Source organism: Propithecus coquereli, unplaced genomic scaffold, assembly GCF_000956105.1.
Source record: "Propithecus coquereli isolate 6110/MARCELLA unplaced genomic scaffold, Pcoq_1.0 Scaffold563, whole genome shotgun sequence".
NCBI classification, from domain to species: domain Eukaryota; kingdom Metazoa; phylum Chordata; class Mammalia; order Primates; family Indriidae; genus Propithecus; species Propithecus coquereli.
The window spans coordinates 1,168,310-1,189,152 of record NW_012151541.1 but is presented as its reverse complement, the minus strand read 5'-3'; the positions used below and the strand labels follow the sequence as shown (position 1 = coordinate 1,189,152).

The following is a 20,843-nucleotide window of genomic DNA, read 5'->3' as shown; positions in this document are numbered from 1 at the left end:
GGCAGAGGGGAGATGTGAACAGGGCTTGGCAGGATGCGTGTGCCTTGCCTGGGAAGGGCGCTACAGGAGGACGGAGATGGGTGCGCCGGGCGAACGTCTGGGGTCGGGTCTGGAACTGAGAGCAGCAAGGACAGGGAGGAGCAGGTATTTGGGGAGAGGTGGCTCCTGGGCACCCTTCCTGACAATGGGAAGTGGATCTGAGGCTGGAGTCAGGGTGGGGGAGGGAGTGCCATCTGCTCCTAGCGCCTCCCCGCAGGATCCTCGGCTCTGCCCACATCCTCCCTGACAGGCCCTGGGGCCACTTCTCCCCCTCCCTCCCCCCATCCCCGCAGCTGTGGCTGTGGAGGAGGCTGGAAGAGGTTGTGGGGTGATCGAATGTGGAGGTTTAAAAGGATTTGGGACTCTCTTTGTGAGACCCTGAGCTCGCATTGGCCTGCACAGGCCCCAGGGGCGGTCTTAAGTCCTCTGCAGCCTTCCTCCTGCAACCCCCTCCCCTATCCAGGGGACAGCGTGTCCCATGCCCTCGGCCGCCCTGCACTTTCTGGGAGCATTGTCAGAGCTGGAATGCTGAGATCCAGAGACGGGACAGGTCTCGCAGGCAGTTAGTGGAAGAGCCCCCAGCCAGGCTCTCTCCCCAGCCCCGCAGCTGGGCTCTCTGGCCCCAGTGGCAGCTCCAAGTGGGAGCCCAGTGCCTCAGGCTCTCTCTGGTACCCAGCAGGCAGGGCCCTGAGATCCCTTCCATGCTCTCCTCTGCACTTGGGAAGTTCTCCTAGGGATGGGGATGGACGGAAGGCCGGCCCTGCCCCTGCCCTCGCCTCTTAAGATGAGGCCCCCATCTCTCAGACTGATGGGACGGGCCTATGATTTGCTCTCAGCAGCCTGCAGGGAACAGTTTTATGGAGCTCCAGGATTTAACCAAGTCTCCGCTCATCTCTATGCAAGAGGGAGGCTCCTCTGGGAGCTGTGTTAACCCTTTCAACCCATTAGCCCCTCTGGTTGGGAGTGGTGCTAATGGGGCCAAGGTCCTGACTCTGTCGTGCAAAGCATCTAAGTGCCTTACCTGGGGACCCTGGTGGAAGGCTGTGGATAAACCAGTGATACACCCTCCTTACAGCTAGAAAAACTAGGCTGGTCCCTAGAGACTTAATGCAGCTCCCAGAGGGGCTTATTAGCATCCCCCCCCCCCCCGCCTCCGCCCGGCAGCTGTGGGGAGGGGCAGGGGGCCAGTCAGCCCCAGTCCTGGTTGCCAGAGGAAGATGTTGCCGGTTCCCAGCCGAGGCCGGGCCCTGTTCTCTCCTGGACCCTATGTCTGAGCGCGAGCGCTGGGTAGAGCAGGCAGGTGGGCTCTTGCCTCCCAATTAGTCACGGCTTTCACTTCCTGAGCAGCACCCGCTGACTGGAGCGGGTGGGGGTTAAAGGCAGAGCCAGACTCCCAGGGGGCCTGCAGGAGGCACTCAGCCCGGGAAGAGCTCCGTGGTAATAGCCAAGCCCCTTCCCCTGGGGCCTGGGGAGGATTAGTGCTTGGGCAGTTCCGGTGGCTCCTGGCGGAGGTAAAGGCATTACCGACTCAGACGTGCTTGGAGCTGGAGGGGCGCTCCTCCGCTCAGAGCCCTCCATCGGTCCGTCATCTCCTAGGTCCTTCCCTGCCTCCAGCTGGACGCGCCCCAGGCTGAGCCGAAGCTCCTCCTCTGATCCCACCTCTGCCCAGAACACCCGCCATGGGGACACCCACCAGGAGGAAGCTACATGTGCTGCTGCTGGCTGCTGTGGCCCTTGTTGCTTCTCCAGGTAAGAGGGTTCACCTGGGCTCCAAAGCCTAGCAGGGATGATCATATCGTTATATTGTTGCTATGGCTCTGGTAGCCAAATTACAGAAATAATTAACTTCTGCATTTGTTGTAGCACCTGGGTATCTGAGGCCATTTCCTTGTTAAAATTTTCCCATTTGTGGATCTTCCCTTCCCCTTGAGGTTAGGAGGAGAGGCAATACATCTTTGCCATGTTATAGAGGAAGGAAGAATGGCCCAGAGAGGATCGGTGGCCTGCCCTGGGTCACACAGCGAGATTATGGCATGACCTGATCTCCACACTGTCAGCCCCGAGTTGTGGCCTCCCAGGCTGACTGTCCAGTATGGTAGGTGACAGCCACGTGGGACTACCACGACGCAGATTCAGCTCAGTTCTAAGAGTGCTTTCCTAGCACGAGCTAGGCACTAGCCACGGTGCAGGTGTCCGATAACCATGTGGGGTAGCGCAGATGATAGAACATTTCCACCACGGCAGGAAGTTCTCGCCGACAGTGCTCTGTAGTTCCCCGACATGAGGAGACAGCGGTCAGTCCCACAAAACTCTGGGAGGGTTCCTTAAGGCCACACTACAGCCCAGCAAATGGACTGCAAGAGACCAGGCAGAGCAGGGGAGCCCAGATGCTCCCCGTGGAGTGCTCCCAGCTTGGAGCAGGGCAGGGGGGAGGCTGGCAGAAGGGGAGAGTGGTGCAGAGGGCAGGGCAGGCTGAGAGGCCCAGGCCAGCGGGGCTGTGGAGAGCAGGCCTTGCGGGGGCCGGCCGGCCCCGGCCGGCTTGCGCTTTTCGGGGGCTTGGGGCCCCTTGTTTGGCTTTTGCCTTGGCCTTCGGCCCCCTTCGTTGGGCTTTTTTTTTTTCTTAAACACCTCCCGCCCCCCACACTCCTCCTGGAGGTCTAACCACCTCAGACTCTGCCTTCCCCTGCCAGGCTGCAGCTCGTGCGTTTAGAGCCTCGCGTCACCAGGGAAGGGCCCCACTGGCATAGTTTCAGACGTCCTCATTCTGTCCTACCTGCCTCCCAGCCCTGCAGCCAAGTCAGGGAGGCTGCTGGGAAACAGGGCTGACCCCGAGGGTGAGGGGAGCTACCTAGCCCCCGCTAGGGGGCTAGAGGGGACAGATCTGGGACAGATCTAGCTTCCTGTCCCAGGCCCACCAGATGGAGAGGAGCTGCGGGGCGGGGACACCCACCGCAGGGAGAGCAGAGGAGAGGTGCCTGGGCTCCTCCGCAGCCCCCTAAGGGACAACCCAGTGCTGGACCTGCACCATCTGAGGCAAGGGGGAGGGGCAGCCTCCAGGGTCTGCAGACCCAGAGACCCAGGAAGGCAATTGCCAAGGTGTCAGGCCTGGTCTGCCACCTCCTGGGGCTCCTGGGAGAGACAGGAGTGGCAAATGCCATCCCGTGTTCCCACCCCTCCTGGCAAAGTGCCTCAGCTCTCGGCCTCTCTTGCTGACCGGCCCTCGGGGACAGCTTCAGATTCCCGGCAGCCTGTGCACGGACAGGCGGGGAGGATTATCCACCCTCTCACCTCCCCAGGCCCCTCCTCGGCAAGGTTTCTGATGCCTGGGTTTGGGGCAAAGAGTTACAGGACGGAGAACCAGGAGAGACCCAGAGAGGCTGTGGAAACAGAACCGCAGGAGGGGCTGGCTTTGCCTGGGACTGTGTGTGCGCACATGAGCACATGCGTGTGGAAGGTGCACGTGTGGGCGGTGTGTATGTAGCTGTGGGGAAAGCGGGGGGTGTGCGCGGGGGCTTGAGAGGGCGGAGGTGCGGCGAGGGGTGCGCAGGGGGCAGCCACACGGGGCGGTGACCGTGTCTAGAAGGCCGCACAGCACAGCACACGGTCTCAACCCCAGCTGGCCTCAGAATGCCCACGAGGCACTTTTAAAAAGTTGGATTCCTGGGCCTCACTCCTAGAGATTCTGGTTCCTTACCTCTGAGCAAGCTCCTTGCTGTGGGAGCTGGGGCATGTCATTTAAGCTTTCTAAGTGTCCGTATCCACGCTAGTAAAATAAGCAAATGGCCATGCCTATCTCGTAAAGAAGGAAATACGGAGCGTGGTGTCTGACAAACAGTAAGTCCTCGATCGATAGCTCCTATTTTTATCACTACGAGTGCACGGATACGTGTAAGCGAGCGCACGTGGCCATCTGTAGCCGTTTGGGCGTGGAATGGACGTGTGTATAACTGTGTGTATGCGGCCATCTGAGTAGCTCAGAGATGCATGTGTGTACAGATGCGTGTTTGCGTGTGTGTGTGATGTGAGGATGAGCGTGCTGGAGAGTTGCGGAGGCGGGAGACGTGCAGAGGTGTGTGCGTGGACATCTGGCTGAGTGACGGCGTGCGGATGGAGAAATCTCTCTCAGGAAGAAAGACAGATAGTCTGAAAGCATCGGTGGGCCCTGGGTCCGCTCGGCCACCCCCGCCCCCAGCCCGAGTTCCTGGAAGCTGCAATTGTACAGGGAGGTTCCCAGCAGCCCGCTACTTCCTCGGCCCCTCCTCTGCCTCCCCTCCCGGCAGTGCCAGCTGGGGCAGGGTCCCCACCCTCCACCACCATCATTAACTTGGGATTAAACTGGGCTCTCCAGCTGAGATGGTGCCGCTGTGGCGAGGCGCTCCGAGGCCCGGGGCGGCAGAGAGGGAGAGTGGAGCGTGGACACCTGCACCGGGCCATTTCTGGGAGCCCTGTCTCCTGCTTCATTCTGAGAGCTACTGAACAGCTGCCCTCACTCCCAGGGGCCAGGGCTGGGCCTCAGCTGCAGCACGGGGACCCCCGGAAGAGGACTGACAGCAGCATGCGCCAGGAGAGGAGGCACTAATTAGTTAATGGGGATCTCTCCCCACAAGCCCCACCAAGGAGGGCCTGAAATCAGCTGTGTTGGGAGGTAGGAGCCAATTAGGGGTGGCCTGGCTCCGCCTGATGCCACAGAGGCAAAGTGGACTGTCCCCACCGGTCAGCAGACAGAGCCTGCCCCAGCCCTGCGGAAAGGCAGCTGTGAAGCACCATCCATCTATGCCTCTGTGTCCCCTGCCCCTGCCCTGGTGAGGCAGGACAACACCCATGGAGAGAGAGGCGTCTGCCCCAGAACAGGGCTGGGCAGGGAAGCTCCATTTGCATGTGCGGTACCCATTTCAGCAAGTTCAGGAGATCTAGACCTTCTGTGCTGCAGACAGGGCAAGCCACTTTCTTTTCTGGGCATTTCTTGTGACACCAAAGCAGCCTGCCCGCTATAAGACCTGCCCTCTCCTGCCAGTCCCCACCCACCCGACACTTGGGTCCAGCAGACATTTGCCGAGCACACGCCCTGAACCCTGCGCCCACCACCTCACCAGTGTTTCTCTGGCTGAATCCTCGCGCAAACCTGGGAGGCGGATTCACAGTCTTCCCATTTCACAGATGAAGACATCGAGGCTCAGGAGGGTTCTATAACTTGCCCAAGGTCACGCAGCTGGTAGGAGGCCCAGCCTGGTCCCCCGGCCTGGGTTCTTTTCGTTGGGCCACACTGTCCCAGAAGGGGCATTAGACCCCAGGGACACACATCCTCTCTGGACCTTTTTGGGCGGAGGTGGCGTCTTAGGCATGTCACGCCCTGCAGACCAGTTCTTCTGTGAGGCTCGCCTGCGAGCCTGGGGCAATGGCAGCTGCTTCCATTCTGAGGGCTCCAGCATCTTGAGCGTAAACCACTACTCTGGCGTTTGCCACCTTGCACTGTCGGTTTTCTGTCCTGTCCGTGGACTGCAGGCTCCTTGAAGAAAAGGAACTGTGTCCAAATCAGTTCTGCAAGCCAGTCTGCAGCCCAGTGCCAATATACAGGAGGTACTCAATACCTGAGTGTAGGATGGGCGATTGACTAAACTAGCATGACCAGATGGGACCTGCCTAGCCTATTCAAATTCATTAAAATAATATAAAATAAAAAATATGGTTCCTCAGCCGCTCTAGCTGCATTTCGAGTGCTCAGTGGCCATGCGGCCAGTCGGTACCTCACTGAGCAGTGCAGAAAGGGGAGCCCTGCCACCATTGCAGAAAGTCTTACCAGACAGCGAGGCCCAAGCGGCCAGGCTCCAGCCAGGGCCCAGGCCCTGAGGCCTCTGCTGGTGTCCCTCATCTGCAGCCTGGACTTCAGCCCGGGGATCCCCAGCCACCTTTGGGCCTGTCTTTGAAGAGCAGCCCCTTGGTCTGCTGTTCCCAGAGGAGTCCACAGAGGAGCAGGTGCTGCTGGCGTGCCGGGCCCGGGCCAGCCCTCCAGCCACCTACCGGTGAGGCCCCTGCAGGGGGCGCTGGGGGCCCTGGGCAGCCGTGGAGTCCCTCCCCACATCAGCCCTGCCCCCAGCAGAACTCAGAGGTCCCCCCTCTCTGCACCTGCCACAGGTGGAAGATGAATGGCACCGAGATGAAGCTGGAGCCAGGTTCCCGTCACCAGCTGGTGGGCGGCAACCTGGTCATCATGAACCCCACCAAGGCACAGGATGCCGGCGTCTACCAGTGCCTGGCCTCCAACCCAGTGGGCACTGTTGTCAGCAGGGAGGCCATCCTCCGCTTCGGCTGTGAGACCCACAGGGGCCAAGACACTCTGGGGGAGGGGAAGGAGGGCTGGGAGAATGTACCTAGAAAGGACAGGTGACACCCTCAAGCCAGGCTTTCCTGACCTCACGTGACCTGCCCTAGTGAACTGCTGCTTCCCCAAGGAGGATGAGTTGGGGAGGGTCTCCCAGGCCCGGAGGACAGTGCCTGAGTCCCCTGGTCTCTGCCTCCAGTTCTGCAGGAATTCTCCAAGGAGGAGCGAGACCCAGTGAAAACCCACGAAGGCTGGGGGGTGATGCTGCCCTGTAACCCGCCCGCCCACTACCCAGGTGAGTTGGGAGCCTGGGCAGGGTCAGACAGAGGGCTCAGGAAGGCTTCTAGATGCTTAGCAGAAGAAGGATGGACTAAAAGGTGGTGAGTGACCCTTGGAGGCACTGGTCCCTGGGGTCCCAACTCGAAACGATCTGTGTTTCCTTCATGGGTCTGTCACTTTCTAAGTGTATGTCCTGCCTCCCCTTTCAGACTGGAGGGCAGGGACCAAGTCGCGTCTTCCCTCTAGGTCTCCCCTCAGCCCTGCTGCAGAGCATGGGGGCTCTCAGGACAGGGTCGGCATCTTGCCACCAGCATGCTGGGCTCCCACCCGGAATTGCCCTGTTAGCCCAGCACCCCCTGGTTTCCTCAAACTACCCCCGTCCTAGGCCTGTCCTACCGCTGGCTCCTCAACGAGTTCCCCAACTTCATCCCGACGGACGGGCGTCACTTCGTGTCCCAGACCACAGGGAACCTGTACATTGCCCGGACCAATGCCTCAGACCTGGGTAACTACTCCTGTCTGGCCACCAGCCACATGGACTTCTCCACCAAGAGTGTCTTCAGCAAGTTCGCTCAGCTCAACCTGGCTGCCGAAGGTCAGGATTAGCGGGGCGCGGCGGGGAGGAGGAGCTGGAAGGGTCAGCCAGCGTGGCAAAGGGCTTTTCCCTTGAAGATCGTGCAGATCAGCTCGGTCCTCCTGCTGCAAGGCCTCCCTCAGACTCTTGCCCCAGGCCCCAAGGGGAGAGTCTTCTGAGACCCGACTCAGCTGCCCAGGCAGAGATCCCTAACGCAGGAGCACCTGATCTGGAGTCACTGGCATTTGATTTGCAAAACCCCTTTCTCCCCAGATACCCGGCTCTTTGCGCCCAGCATCAAGGCCCGGTTTCCAGCAGAGACCTATGCGCTGGTGGGGCAGCAGGTCACCCTGGAGTGCTTCGCTTTTGGGAAGTGAGTGATGGAAGAGGGAGGCACAGCCCCTCAGAGGAGCGCACAGGTGACCCCCGGCTGAGGGCAGGCAGGGTCGGCGCTGTTGGTGTCCCGCACGGGGTCTAGCAGGGTACTGAGCACACATTCGCTGAGCACTAACTCTCCGGGTGAAGCATCACGCACACCAGAGGCCTTACGCATATCAGATCACTGGTCCTCCCCGCAATGCACGGGACAGCTTGAGTAACAGCCAGGGCCGCGGGCAGGCAGCACAGTGTGCAGACTCCAACCCAGCCTGCCTGGTTCAAATCTCAGCTCTGCCACTCACTGGCTGGGAGACCTTGGGTAGACTACCTAACCTCTCTGTGCCTCATGTTCTTTATTTGTAAATGGTGATAACAATAGTACCCACCTCACAAGGTTATGAGGATTCCATGAGTTAATATATGTGAAGCGTTTAGAACAGTGCCTGGTATTTAGTGAGGGTTCTATGAGTGTTCACTATGAATGTTAAATAGATAACTATCTGTTTAAGAGCTACAACAGAAAGCATTGCTTTTCTTGCTCTCCCAGAAAAAGGATTCACTGGAACAGGGCTAAGCAAATAGCAGGTGCTCAATAAATGTTTGTAGAGTGAATGAAAGAATGTGATTTGTACTTTGGTCTCCCAAACATCTCCTGAGGTTACCTGGGGTGGCCTTTAGTCTGTGGAACATTATTGCTTCCAGAAAATCCATCTTAATATGTCACATGGAAGGGTAACACCTAAGCCTTTAGGACTCACTGACACCTCAGTCCATTTTAGTGCACAGATTTGAAGAGCAGAGGCAGGGCCCTGTTGGGATGATGGGAAAGGGAACCCATAAAGACCCAAGCCACAGGCTACTGCAGAGGAGGGCAGACCCCGAGTCGCGGTGACCAGTGCAGGGGGAGGGCGAGCGGCTGCAGGGTGCAGAGCGCACAGAAGACCCACCTCACTGGCAGCACAACTATTCGAGGGGACAGGGGTAGAGGAGCCCTGCCTCTTGTCCCTTCCCTGCTTGTGCTCCCAGCCCACCTGGGAACAGGCACCCTCTCTCCCTCTGTTCCCTCCCAGGCCCAGGGTCCCCCTGCCTCCTCCCCAAACCCCCTGCCTCCTCCCCAAACTTCTCAGGAGGGCCTGGGGGTCTGGCGGGGAGGAGCTGCAGGCACGGGAGGAGCTTGCCAGCCCCGCCCCGCCCCTCCCGCTTTGTCTCCCCTGCCAGCCCTGTCCCCCGGATCAAGTGGCGCAAAGTGGACGGCTCCTTGTCCCCGCAGTGGGCCACAGCCGAGCCCACCCTGCAGATCCCCAGCGTCAGCTTTGAGGACGAGGGCACCTATGAGTGTGAGGCGGAGAACTCCAAGGGCCGCGACACCGTCCAGGGCCGCATCATCGTGCAGGGTACGGAGCCGGGGACACCCTCTGCCCCATCCTCAGCCTTGTCCTTGAGGAGACAGACCCGAAAGTGAGGGAGGAGCCTGGGAGGCCCCTTGCCTGAGCCCTCCTGCCCCGGGGCTGCGTGGGTATGGGAAGAGAGGAGGCTCAGAGCTTCAGTCGGGGGTGCGGAAAGCACGTGGAGGGCTTCGGAATGATTTAAGTCACCAGCGCAGCGTGCCAACTTTCTGGGGCCCTCTTCCTCCTCCCCTCTCCCGGGTCTGCCATCCCGGAATGCTGGCGGCGCCCTCTGTTGCCCGGCACAGGTACTGCAGCCTTGCTTTTCCCTCCACCGAAAGAGCTGGCGCCCCCTCCCGGCTCATCCCGCGTTGTCTTTCCCTTGCTCCCCGCAGCTCAGCCCGAGTGGCTCAAGGTGATCTCGGACACCGAGGCCGACATCGGCTCCAACCTGCGCTGGGGCTGCGCGGCCGCCGGCAAGCCCCGGCCCACAGTGCGCTGGCTGCGGAACGGGGAGCCTCTGGCCTCCCAGGTAGGAGACGTGGGCTCCTTCCCACACGCCACCACTGACGCTTGCTCACCCGGTCCCCTCACCCCCCAAAGCCTCCCCCCACCACCACTGGTGGCCCCTCTGGTAGCTAATTAGGGTGCCACAGGGTGGTCCTCGGTGCTTCTTGCCATCCCGGACTCACAGGGTCAACCTAATAGAGACTCGGAGACCTGGGTCCAGGCACATCTCAGCCACAAAAAAATGATGTGGTCACCTTGCCGCTCTGGCTTCAGGCAGGCCTGGGGAACCTCTGAGTCCGGAGATGACAGGCGGCCCTCAGGTGGGACTGGACAAATGAGCTGCGTCCTTGAGCGGTCATCAGCCTAGAGTCTCCACCGTGCCCACCCTGCCAGCCCCTCCGCCCTGGGTGGTCCTGATACCCCTGCCCTGCCCTGGGCCGGGCTCTTCTGCGCAGAACCGTGTGGAGGTGCTGGCGGGGGACCTGCGGTTCTCCAAGCTGAGCCTGGAGGACTCGGGCATGTACCAGTGTGTGGCCGAGAATAAGCACGGCACCATCTACGCCAGCGCCGAGCTGGCCGTGCAAGGTAAAGGGCCCAGGGACGCAGGGGACATCCCTGAGGACACACAGGTGGGGACTTTAGGAGTTCTGAGTTTAGGCATTGCTAAACACACACACACGCACACACACACACATGGGCAGTTTTCCTTGGTTTTCCAATGGCTTCGGAGTAGGAGAACTCAGAGATTTAAGAAAGGAGGTGAGACACTAGATCTAGGGCTCCTGGAGGACAGGGTCTCTGATTGTTCCATGCCTGGCACAGGCAAAGTCAATGTTTGCTGCAGTGAAAAAAATGGTGACAAAAGTCAGTGAAAACCAAATCAATCAGATCTGCGTATAACCCAGCACATCCAGCTACGTGAGCTTAGGCAAGTTACTATGTTTCTGTGTCCCACTTTCTTGATTTATAAAATATGAGCAATCACAGCTTTGCCCTCCTGGGCTGTTGGGAGGAGCAAATGAGACAGATGGGAGAGGGTCTGCCCATCACATAAGAGGCACCTAGTAAATGTCAGCCAGTGTTCGCTGAGCCTCAGTTTCCTCTTCTGTAAAGTGGACATAATGATACCTGCCTTGTCAAGTTGTAGTGAGCCTTAACTGAGACTTACTCATTTATTCATTCAACCAATACTTACTCAACACCCCCTAGGGAATAAACACAAAAGATCAGTGTCTGCCTCCAAGTGGTTTACAGTCCAGTAGAGGGAGAGGGACAAATAAACACAAAACCAAATAATTATATAATTTCGGATAGCCATAAAAAATATAGTATAAAGAAAATCCAGCAGAGGGATGGGGATGAGGGGGCCAGTTAGATGGGGTGGCAGGAGAAGACCTCCCGGAGGAAGTCACATTTGGGATGTGAGTGTTAAGAAGGGGCCGGCCTTGTGAAGATCTGGGGAATTTCCAGGCAAAATTTACAGCAAGCGCAAAAGTCCGGAGGCAGGAAAAGACTTTGTAACTTCAAAGGACAAAAACTCAGCCAGGTGAGTGGCACATATGAGCTTTGAAAGAGACGTTCCCAGCTGCTGTGTGGAGAGGAGACTGTGGGAGGGCAGCGCAGAAACAGGAAGGCCGATCAGGGGGCTTCTCTGAGTCCAGGCAGGAGACTGGGCTTGGGCCAGAGGGACGGCAGTAGGGGTGAGGAGAAGGGGCTGGATTCTGGATGTGTCCCGGGAGTGGTGCCGCCAGGAGTCATGGGCTGGCCTTGGAGGGTCGGCCAGGTGACATCTTCATCAAGGGTGATGGGTGCTGTTGTGATTCCGCGGGTGACTATCTGGCTCTCCCCTTTCCTTCCAGCACTTGCTCCTGACTTCAGGCTGAGTCCTGTGAGGCGTCTGATCCCTGCAGCCCGCGGGGGAGAGGTCGTTATCCCCTGTCACCCCCGGGCAGCTCCGAAGGCCGTGGTGCTCTGGAGCAAGGGCACTGAGATTTTGGTCAACAGCAGCAGGTAGCACCCGCACCCCACCCTGGGCAGTTCCTGCCCCCCCTCGTCCTTCTTGGAGGCTAGTCCCCTTCCTGTGACGACAGTGTGTCCCAGGGTTGGCCAGATCTGCTTTGTCCTTGCTGCAGAGTAACCGTCACTCCGGATGGCACCTTGATCATAAGAAACATCAGTCGGTCAGATGAAGGCAAATACACCTGCTTTGCTGAGAACTTCATGGGCAAAGCCAACAGCACTGGAATCCTGTCTGTGCGCGGTGAGGGCTGTGGTTTGGTGAGATCGGTGGCTGTGCTGCCCAGGGTGCCGCCCTCCCCACCATCCTGCTCCTGTGTCTCCATATTGCTCCTAGTCTGGTGTGGAGGCTGCCCCAGGATTCAGTGTCACCTGGGACCACACCCTGCCCACCATCTAGAGTCTGGTCATGCCTCCCTGCCTGCCACACACTCATGGGGCTCCTGAGGGGTCAGGACTTGTGTTGGTCACACTACCTCTTCGCTTTCCTGGGGCTTAGGACAGAGCCTCTCACCCTGCCCCACAGCCCATGGCTGGGCCTATTTCCTCCTCCATCCACCCGGGGGTCTTGTTTCTCTTGGCAGATGCAACCAAGATCACCCTAGCCCCCTCGAGTGCCGACATTAACTTGGGTGACAACCTGACCCTACAGTGCCACGCCTCCCATGACCCCACCATGGATCTCACCTTCACCTGGACCCTGGATGACTTCCCCATCGACTTCGATAAGCCTGGGGGGCATTACCGGAGGGCTAATGTGGTGAGGCCCGAGGCCAGAGCCCCCATGGCTCCTCCCTCCTTCCAGATAGACAGATGTCCTTAGCCATCACCACCTCCGAGCCCCCCACACCCTTCCCTACTCCCTCAGGCCTACGCACAGTAAGCACATTGGTGGATTGACAGCCACCCTTCCTGGATCCCGCCTGGGAACCGTGCATTTAGGAGAGGGCTAGGGAAAAGCCTGGAGCTCCGGGCACCCAGAAAGAATCACTCCTACTGCTGTCTTTGCTAGCCTGCCCCCAGCACAAATGTCATTATTAGCTTGGACTATCGTTGACTGTCTCCTGTAACAAACTGTGTCATTTAGTCCCCAGTGCTACTAAGTGGAGAGTAGCCGATTCCTCCCATTGAGCAAACAGGAAAACTGAGACGCAGAGGGTGCACGGACGTCACGGAGCGGGGCCCCCAAGCTCTGCCTCGTGTCCCATGGCCCACTGCACCAGCCAGGGCCGCTTCCGCTGACCTCCCTCCCGCTGTCCCCCGTGTGCAGAAGGAGACTGTAGGGGATCTGACCATCCTGAACGCCCAGCTGCGCCACGGCGGCAAGTACACGTGCATGGCCCAGACGGTGGTGGACAGCGCATCCAAGGACGCCACGGTCCTGGTCCGAGGTGCTGGGATTTCCCACCTCTACCCCCACCTGACTCCCCTGGAGGCTACCTGACCTGCTCTCCCCGTCTCCCGACTCTCCCTCAAAGCCACGGGAAGGGCTCCCGACAGAAGTCGCTGAGCTGCGCAACCCTGTGGCTCTGCACAGGTCCTTAATGAGTAGAATGTTTTTCTTCCAAAGCCAAACTCTTAAAAACTTCACTCCTAAACACATGCTGAGATGAGAGTACTTTGCTGAGCCAGAGGTTCTCACAGCCTAGCGCTGGGGAACCTGTGCGCCCCTCTGTTCACACCCCCAGCCTGGAGACAGACGCCTCCCCCCCCCCACAGCCACGCCCACCACCTGCCGCCAAGCCACGCCCCCCGACCCAGGGTGTGCGTGGCGCCCTCTGCTGCCCTATCTTGGTACTGCACCAGCCCGAGCCTGGCCTGGAGGAGGCTGGCCCAGTTCTGACCCACTGTGCTCTGACCTCCTGGTGCAGGTCCGCCAGGTCCCCCAGGAGGCGTGGTGGTGAGGGACATCAGCGACACCACTGTCCAGCTGAGCTGGAGCCGCGGCTTTGACAACCACAGCCCCATTGCCAAGTACACCCTGCAAGCTCGCACTCCACCTGCGGGGAAGTGGAAGCAGGTTCGGACCAGTAAGTGTGAGGCCCTGCGGGTCAGCGCTGATAGGCCCGGCGGGTACGGGAGGTGGGAAGGGTCGGGGATCAGGTGTCAGGGGTTGGAGGGCCAGGGCCAAAGAGGGACAAGCTTTGCCCTTGGCCAGCGGGGAGCACCCAGGCAGGCAGGTAGACAGTCATACGGGGAGTAGGAGAGTGAGGAGAGAGTTCGAGGAGGCGCTCAGTGTGCCCTTGTAGAGCTGGTAGGGTTGTTACTGGAGCAGTGAAAATATCGGTGCGGGTGTAGGGTACACACAGCATTAGCAAAGGCAGCAAGACAGGGAAGGTTGCTCATTTTCAATCATTTCTGAAAGAGGTATGAGTGCTTAATACACAGCAGTACCGTGCGAGGGCTGGGTACGAAGTGGGGATTCAGGCCTCGTGCCTGCCCTCCACATCCGGGTGAATAAACAAGCGCTGAAACCCTGACTCCTGGTGCCTTGCAGATCCTGCGAACATCGAGGGCAACGCCGAGACCGCCCAGGTGCTGGGCCTTACGCCCTGGATGGACTATGAGTTCCGGGTCTTGGCCAGCAACATCCTGGGCACTGGTGAGCCCAGTGGGCCCTCCAGCAAAATCCGGACCAAGGATGCAGGTCAGAGACCTGGGTGTCCCAAAGAGAACTATCGTCAGGGCAGAGACCCTGGCCCCTTTGCAGGGACCCCCAGACCAGCAGCAATTACGCCGAGTTCCAACCCTTCTTGCCAGCTTCAGACTCTCTAACAAAACAGACTGGAAGGGACACCATGCAGGGACCAGGGCCACTGCATGGGTGAACTATCTAGTCCAAACTCCTCATTTAAAAACTGGGCAACCTTACACTGCATGTGATTCTATAACGCTTTTAAGTTTATTTATTTATTTATTTATTCTTTGATACACAGTCTCACTCTGTTGCCCTGGCTAGACTGTTGTGGTGTCAGCCTAGCTCACAGCAACCTCCAACTCCTAGGCTCAAGCGATCCTCCTGCCTCAGCCTCCCGAGTAGCTGGGACTACAGGCGTGTGTCACCATGCCCAGCTAATTTCTTTCTGTTTTTAGTAGAGGCGGGGGTCTCAGTCTTGCTCAGGCTGGTCTCGAACTCCTGAGCTCAAGCGATCCTCCTGCCTCAGCCTCCCAGAGTGCTAGGATTACAGGCGTGAGCCACCACCCCCAACCAAGTTTAATTTTTAAAAATAGGAAAACCAAAGTTTAGAGAAGGGAAAGGTCACACTGACAGAGCATGGACTTGAACCCAGGACCATGGGGTGGTGGGCAGATTCCTCCTGCAAATGCATGAGCTGTAGAAATCAGTTGATGTGGAAGATGTGCGTGTGTGTGTGTTTTGGGCGGGGCTAGGGAAGCAGCCAGTGTTTCCAAGCCCTTCTTTGGATGGTTTCTTTGGGAGCAGGAGAAATTAACAATCTGCCCACAGCCCTCAGCGAAAGGCGTGCAGTTGTGAGAACCTGAGTGGGGAAGGAAGGGAGGAGAGAAGCCCTGAGAGAGGAGGAGGCACAGGCCCCGGTCAGCGTCTGCTGAGAGGCCCCGGCCCACCCTCTGAGCCATTCGCAGGCGAGGACCTGGGATGAGAGCCCCGGGATCCTAGGACGCGAAGCACAGAATCAGGACCTGCCTCCCCTCCAGCACCTGCCCAGACCCGCCACACTGGAAGTCTTGTCTCCCTTGAACGTGTTCTCCTTCGTGCCTCAGGCTGGCTCTCCGGGCTCTTTCTGGAATCAACATTTTTTTTTTGGTGGTACCTCCCCTGAGAAAGAAAGTTCAAGGGGAGCCCTTTCTTTGTTGATCCCGAACTTCTTGGAGAGTCAAATGTGAGGTAGGGAGGGGACTCCTTTATTCTCATATCCCAGGAGACGGTGAGCACAAAGACACACAGGAAAGATGACACAAAGGAAAGATGATGGGCTTTAGCATCAGAAGAGATGAGTTCAAATTCTAGCTATGCCACGTATTAGCTGTGTGACCTTAGGCAAGTCGATTAACCTCTCTGGGCCTTAGTCTTTCCACCCTGAAAAGGGCAATAATAACGCCCACCTCACAGGATCAGATGGGCAATGTGTTTAAGCGCCCCTTGCAAGTTACAAGGCCCTAAGATACTGTCACCAGAACGTAGTGAAAAGTCTCCAATTTGCTGGATTCTCTGCAGAAATATTTTGACCCTCAGCCAAGTTACTCCCTGCCAAGCGTGAGCTGATGAAATAGATTCTTATTATAATATCAGCCTTATTTAATACTAGAGACAATTAGGAAATTAAATGTGCCACAAAAATAGTAATAAAACACCCTGAAACTTTTTTTTTTGCATTAACTGCAGTTCTGGGTTATTTATTCCCCTTAATTTCAACTAAGTTCTGTTATTTAGTTTAAGCTGACAGGAGTGAGGAGGACAGCGATCCCATGTGGAACATCCACCATACGCTAGCCACCATCTTGTTTAATTCCATTCTCATTACGGCCTTTGAGAGAAACATGATTATCCTCATGGAGAGGAGAATCAGAGGCCCAGAAAGGTTAGGTAACTTGCCCCAGGAAACACAGCTAGCAAGTGGCAGAGGTGGGATTTGATTTCAGGCCTGCGTGACTCCAGAGCCCACGCCCAGAGGGGCTGTTGGAGGACAAAACCAGGGCCCCCTTGAAGGGGTGCCCCATCCTAGCATGCTCTGCAGGCATAGGCTCGGAGCTTCTGTTCCCTTGTTGCCCATTAACAAGTCACATCTGTGTCCCTTGGTGCCCGACAGCCCCCTCAGTGGCACCCTCAGGACTCAGCGGAGGAGGCGGAGCCCCGGGAGAGCTCATCGTGAACTGGACGGTAAGCCGGCAGGGACGGAAGCCCTCCCCCTCCTCCCTTCCGCACGCATCTCCCGCTTGCGCAGCTGCAGAAAGCAGCGCTGCGCAGCTCTGCCCCAAACGCAGACGACTTCCCACTCCCCGCCCCACGCACCTGCAGCCCCTCCCGCGAATCCACTGCGCATAAAGCCGGCGCAGGCTCAGGCGTCCCGGGCGCCCCTCGTGGTGAAGGTTGGGTGGGGCCAGAGGACGGGCAGGGAGACGCACCACGGCCCTCGCCCATGCCACGCTCTTGCCCGCCAGCCCATGTCACGGGAGTACCAGAACGGAGACGGCTTCGGCTACCTGCTGTCCTTCCGCAGGCAGGGCAGCACTCGCTGGCAGACGGCCCGCGTGCCCGGCGCCGACGCCCAGTACTTCGTCTACAGCAACGACAGCGTCCGGCCCTACACGCCCTTTGAGGTCAAGATCCGCAGCTACAACCGCCGCGGGGAAGGGCCCGAGAGCCTCACTGCACTCGTGTACTCGGCTGAGGAAGGTGGGCTGCCCTCCCGGCCACCCTCGCCCCCCAGCCACCTGTCCCTAGGAGTGTAGTGTGGGGCGAACGCTACTCATCCCCCAGCTCGATTCCCCAGCAGGAGTGGAGAGGACACCTGGGTTCCCCGCCACCCACCGCACTCCGGCCCTCGCTCCCTTGTCTCCTCGTGGGCCGGGGGAAGGAGGAGGGAGGAGAAGCGGGCCCTGAGGCCTGCTCTGGGGGCTCCCACTTGGCCTGGACCTGGGCCCTGGGCGCTCCCCCAAAATCCTACGCAAAGGCAGCCCCAGTTGTGGGCTTCTCTGTAGGACACAGGGAGGCCCTGGGCGTCGAAACCCATTCTGTGTCGGTCCCCAGAACCCAGGGTGGCCCCCACCAAGGTCTGGGCCAGGGGGATCTCAGCCTCCGAGATGAACGTGACCTGGGAGCCCGTGCAGCAGGACATGAATGGCATCCTCCTGGGGTACGAGGTGAGCGCCCACCTGGGGCCTGGGAGAGAAACAGGTGCTGGGGCTTCAAGGCCAGGTGGGGGCAACTCACAGCCGACTAGTCCTTTCTCTGGAATCACCTGGGCACTGACGTGGCCAAGCGAGCACCAGTCCGTGCAGCACTGTGGAGGCAAACCTGGCTGAGCCACGCTGACCCCCCTGGGGCAGACAGACCTGGGGACGGCCTTGCAGGACATGCTTGGCTGAAGCTGGAAGGCCAGGGGAGGAGGGGGTCTGGGAGGGGCACAGCCTGCCCCTGGTGCCAAAGCCCATTCCAGCTGGGACTCTGTCCCTGGAACAGGCCTGCCTCCCGGGGCTGCACAGAGGACAGCATGAGCCCCTCCATGTACGGTGATCGTCCTGTCCCTGGGGAAGTCTGGGCCCACCGATGACTCCACACCAGGGTACCCGTGGAGTAGACGGAACGCGAGAGGGAGTGAGAGGGAGGGAAAGTGGGAAAAGCAAGAAATGGCATGGCCTGAGGGAGCATCACCAGGCCGGCCTGCTAGTGACGGTGCAAATTCATTCCAGTACAGTCAGCTCTGGGTTTCAGCACGACAGTTTAGGCAAGCGTCAGTGAGGAGATAATTCCAAACTCTGCCCTTGATTTGGAAGAGTTTTTAGCAGGTCTTACAATAATGTCATGATTGCCATTACAATGGCTCTGTATTTATTGGGCAGCCATCGTCCGCTTGCTGGGGGCTGGGGCGCTACTTTGCAAGAACAAATACGCATTTCATATCCCTTAGCAGAATCCCCACGGTAGCTCCTGCGTCAGTGAGGTGAGCTTGGGTGCCCGCAGGCCATAGCTAGATTGAGCCTGTGCCCACTGGCTCCCTCATGTGGCCTGTGTCTCGAGCACCTTCCTGGGCACCGACAGACAGCAGGGACTCACACCAAGGTGGCCCTGCTCTCTGGGTGCTCATGATCTAGTGTCCAGGTTCTGAGACTCAAGCCTGAGTCACGAGGACCAGGGTGAGCAGAAGAGGAACAGAACGCGGGGGGCCAGGGCAGCCCTGAGATCCTGTGCTTGACTGCTGACCCTTGGGGACCCTGCCCCCTTCAGATCCGCTACTGGAGAGCTGGGGACAAAGAAGCAGCCGCTGACCGAGTGAGGACAGCAGGGCTGGACACCAGTGCCCGAGTCACTGGCCTGCACCCCAACACCAAGTACCATGTGACCGTGCGGGCCTACAACCGGGCCGGCACTGGGCCTGCCAGCCCTTCCGCCAATGCCACGACCATGAAGCCCCGTGAGTCTGTCTGCCCGGGCTGGGGGTGGGGGTATGTGCTGGAGGGTGGTGCCTCTAATCGCTCTTTCCCCAGTGATAAGACAAACGCCGTAGCCCACAAGCCCTAGGCTGGACAGAAACTAGGCAGCAAGCCTCATGGAAATAAGGGGGTGGAATTCATGGCCTCTCAAGTTCCTCTCTCTTCTCCCACCTTTGCATTTTCATGGGCTTTGTTTCTTAGGCAGTGGGGACAGCATGTTCTGGGCACAACTGCTACAGGCAGAGGGCTGGCTAAAGGCGGCGGGGGGGGGAGGGGGGCAGGGAAACGTTTGGACATCTCCCCGGCTCTCCCTCCCTGGCAGCTCCACGACGACCTCCTGGCAACATCTCCTGGACTTTCTCCAGCTCCAGTCTTAGCATTAAGTGGGACCCTGTGGTCGCTCTCCGAAATGAGTCTGCAGTCACTGGGTATAAGGTGAGGAAGGGAGCAAACATCCCAGGCCTGGTGAGGAACAGCGGAGCTGCAATTTATAGCAAGAGGGATCGGAGTGAGACATAAGCAAAGGGTTTGTGACTGAGAGGCATGAAGCACATGAATGATTCTCTGGGTAACTTGTAGTGGAAACTCTCAAAACAGGCAGATGGCACCACTGCGGGAGGGCGGGGTTTACGGGGGCAGTGATGGACTGGGTGGGGTCTAGGGATCCTTCTAGCCTAAGAAGTCTGCGAAAACATTTTAGCTGCTTGCAACATTTTAGCTGCTTGCGGGCTTTCCTCCCACCAGTAAGGGGCCTGGTCAATGGGCAACAATAGGAGGGGTGAGGGGGCGGGACCTCAAGGATTCAGAACTATAGAGGCTCCTCCCAGTGTCTAGAGCTGGGAAGACAGAAGGATCAGCCCTGGTGTGAGCAACTCCACCCGGAACCTTCCCGCAGATGCTGTACCAGAATGACTTGCACCCGACGCCCACGCTCCACCTCACCAGCAAGAACTGGATAGAAATCCCAGTCCCCGAAGACATCGGCCATGCCCTGGTACAGATTCGGACCACGGGGCCTGGAGGGGACGGGATCCCGGCAGAAGTCCACATCGTGAGAAATGGAGGTGCTGCTCCTCCCGCCCCTGATCCCCCCATCGGGGTCCACCCAGATGCCTGGTGAAGGGATCATCCCCACACAAGCCAACTCCAACCTAGACCCCACGGGGAAAGCGGAAGGCAGGCAGACAGGAACCAAATGCAAAGTAGTCCTAGAATTGCCCATGCCACCTGCCTTCTACCCACCCCCGCCAACAGCCCTGAGGGCCGGGGAAGTGAGTGTGCTCCTTGCATTGGGTACGGGGGGGAGGCTGAGACCAAACAGCAAAACAAAGGTCCTTAAAAATGCCGTAGCAGCAGGGCTGAGAATACCACCCAGCCGTCCACACGCCAGGCCCGCAGCCGGCCCCTGCAAGTCTCCTTAGGAAAGGTCTGGATCCTGTCACAAGGGTGGGGTGGGGCTGGTCCCAGGCCCCACTGACGCAGCCCCCTCATTCCTGCCCACTGGTTTCAGGCACAAGCATGATGGTGGAGAACTCGGCCGTCTGCCCGGCGCTGCACCCTGGCACCGTTCTCTCCCACTCCGTGGCGATGCTGGTCCTCATAGGCTCGCTGGAGCTCTGATCCCGGCACCTCCCTCTGCGCCACAGCTGGACACCACCTCCGAAGACAGACAGCTGGCTCCGGCCCCTTCCCGCTGCCGAGGTGGCCCAACACTGTGCCCGAGAGTGGTTGGTTTTAAACACCTACTTGAAACAGTGCTCTTTTTGTAGGAGGTAGGATATTTTATATTCTGCCACGGGTTAGAACCCATGCAAGGATTTTTTTCTTTAAATGAAGAGGCACCAGGCGGTGATGTCCATGATGCCACCAAACCCTGTGCCTGGGCCCTCTACGGTGCCTGGATGGAAGGAACAGGCCTACGGGAAGAAGGGGTTTTAAACACCTTCAGCTCAGCAAAGGTGGCACTCTGGGACGACATGTGGGCTCTGCCACTTGAGAGCGGGGGCCGAGGCCGGGCGGGAACACCAGGCACGAACAGGCTGAGGAAGTGGAACAGGCATAAACGTTGACATCCTTCAGTCTAAGGAGAGCGGCAAACCCTGGGACCAAGAACTCTCTGACCTTCTCCTCTTGAAGAGCGGCGCTGCTGGGCGCTGACACTGTCCTCGAGACTCCCTAGGGGCCCCGTCTGCCCAGGCGGCTGAGGACCAGT

At 58.8% G+C, this 20,843-nt stretch overlaps 1 protein-coding gene across 1 annotated transcript; it reads left to right on the top strand.

Annotated features, from left to right (window-relative positions):
- Positions 1 to 1,718: 1,718 nt before the first annotated feature.
- CNTN2 (contactin 2 (axonal)) lies at positions 1,719 to 20,251 on the top strand. Its single transcript, XM_012657841.1, has 22 exons — positions 1,719 to 1,788; positions 5,915 to 6,059; positions 6,172 to 6,347; positions 6,558 to 6,653; positions 7,023 to 7,232; positions 7,485 to 7,584; positions 8,808 to 8,983; positions 9,370 to 9,506; positions 9,940 to 10,069; positions 11,344 to 11,494; positions 11,617 to 11,744; positions 12,085 to 12,260; positions 12,771 to 12,891; positions 13,372 to 13,530; positions 13,998 to 14,147; positions 16,288 to 16,358; positions 16,640 to 16,874; positions 17,229 to 17,341; positions 18,426 to 18,612; positions 18,954 to 19,066; positions 19,527 to 19,695; positions 20,142 to 20,251. Exons 1-22 carry the CDS (start codon positions 1,719 to 1,721, stop codon positions 20,249 to 20,251), a joined length of 3,123 nt encoding a protein of 1,040 aa, XP_012513295.1.
- Positions 20,252 to 20,843: the final 592 nt, after the last annotated feature.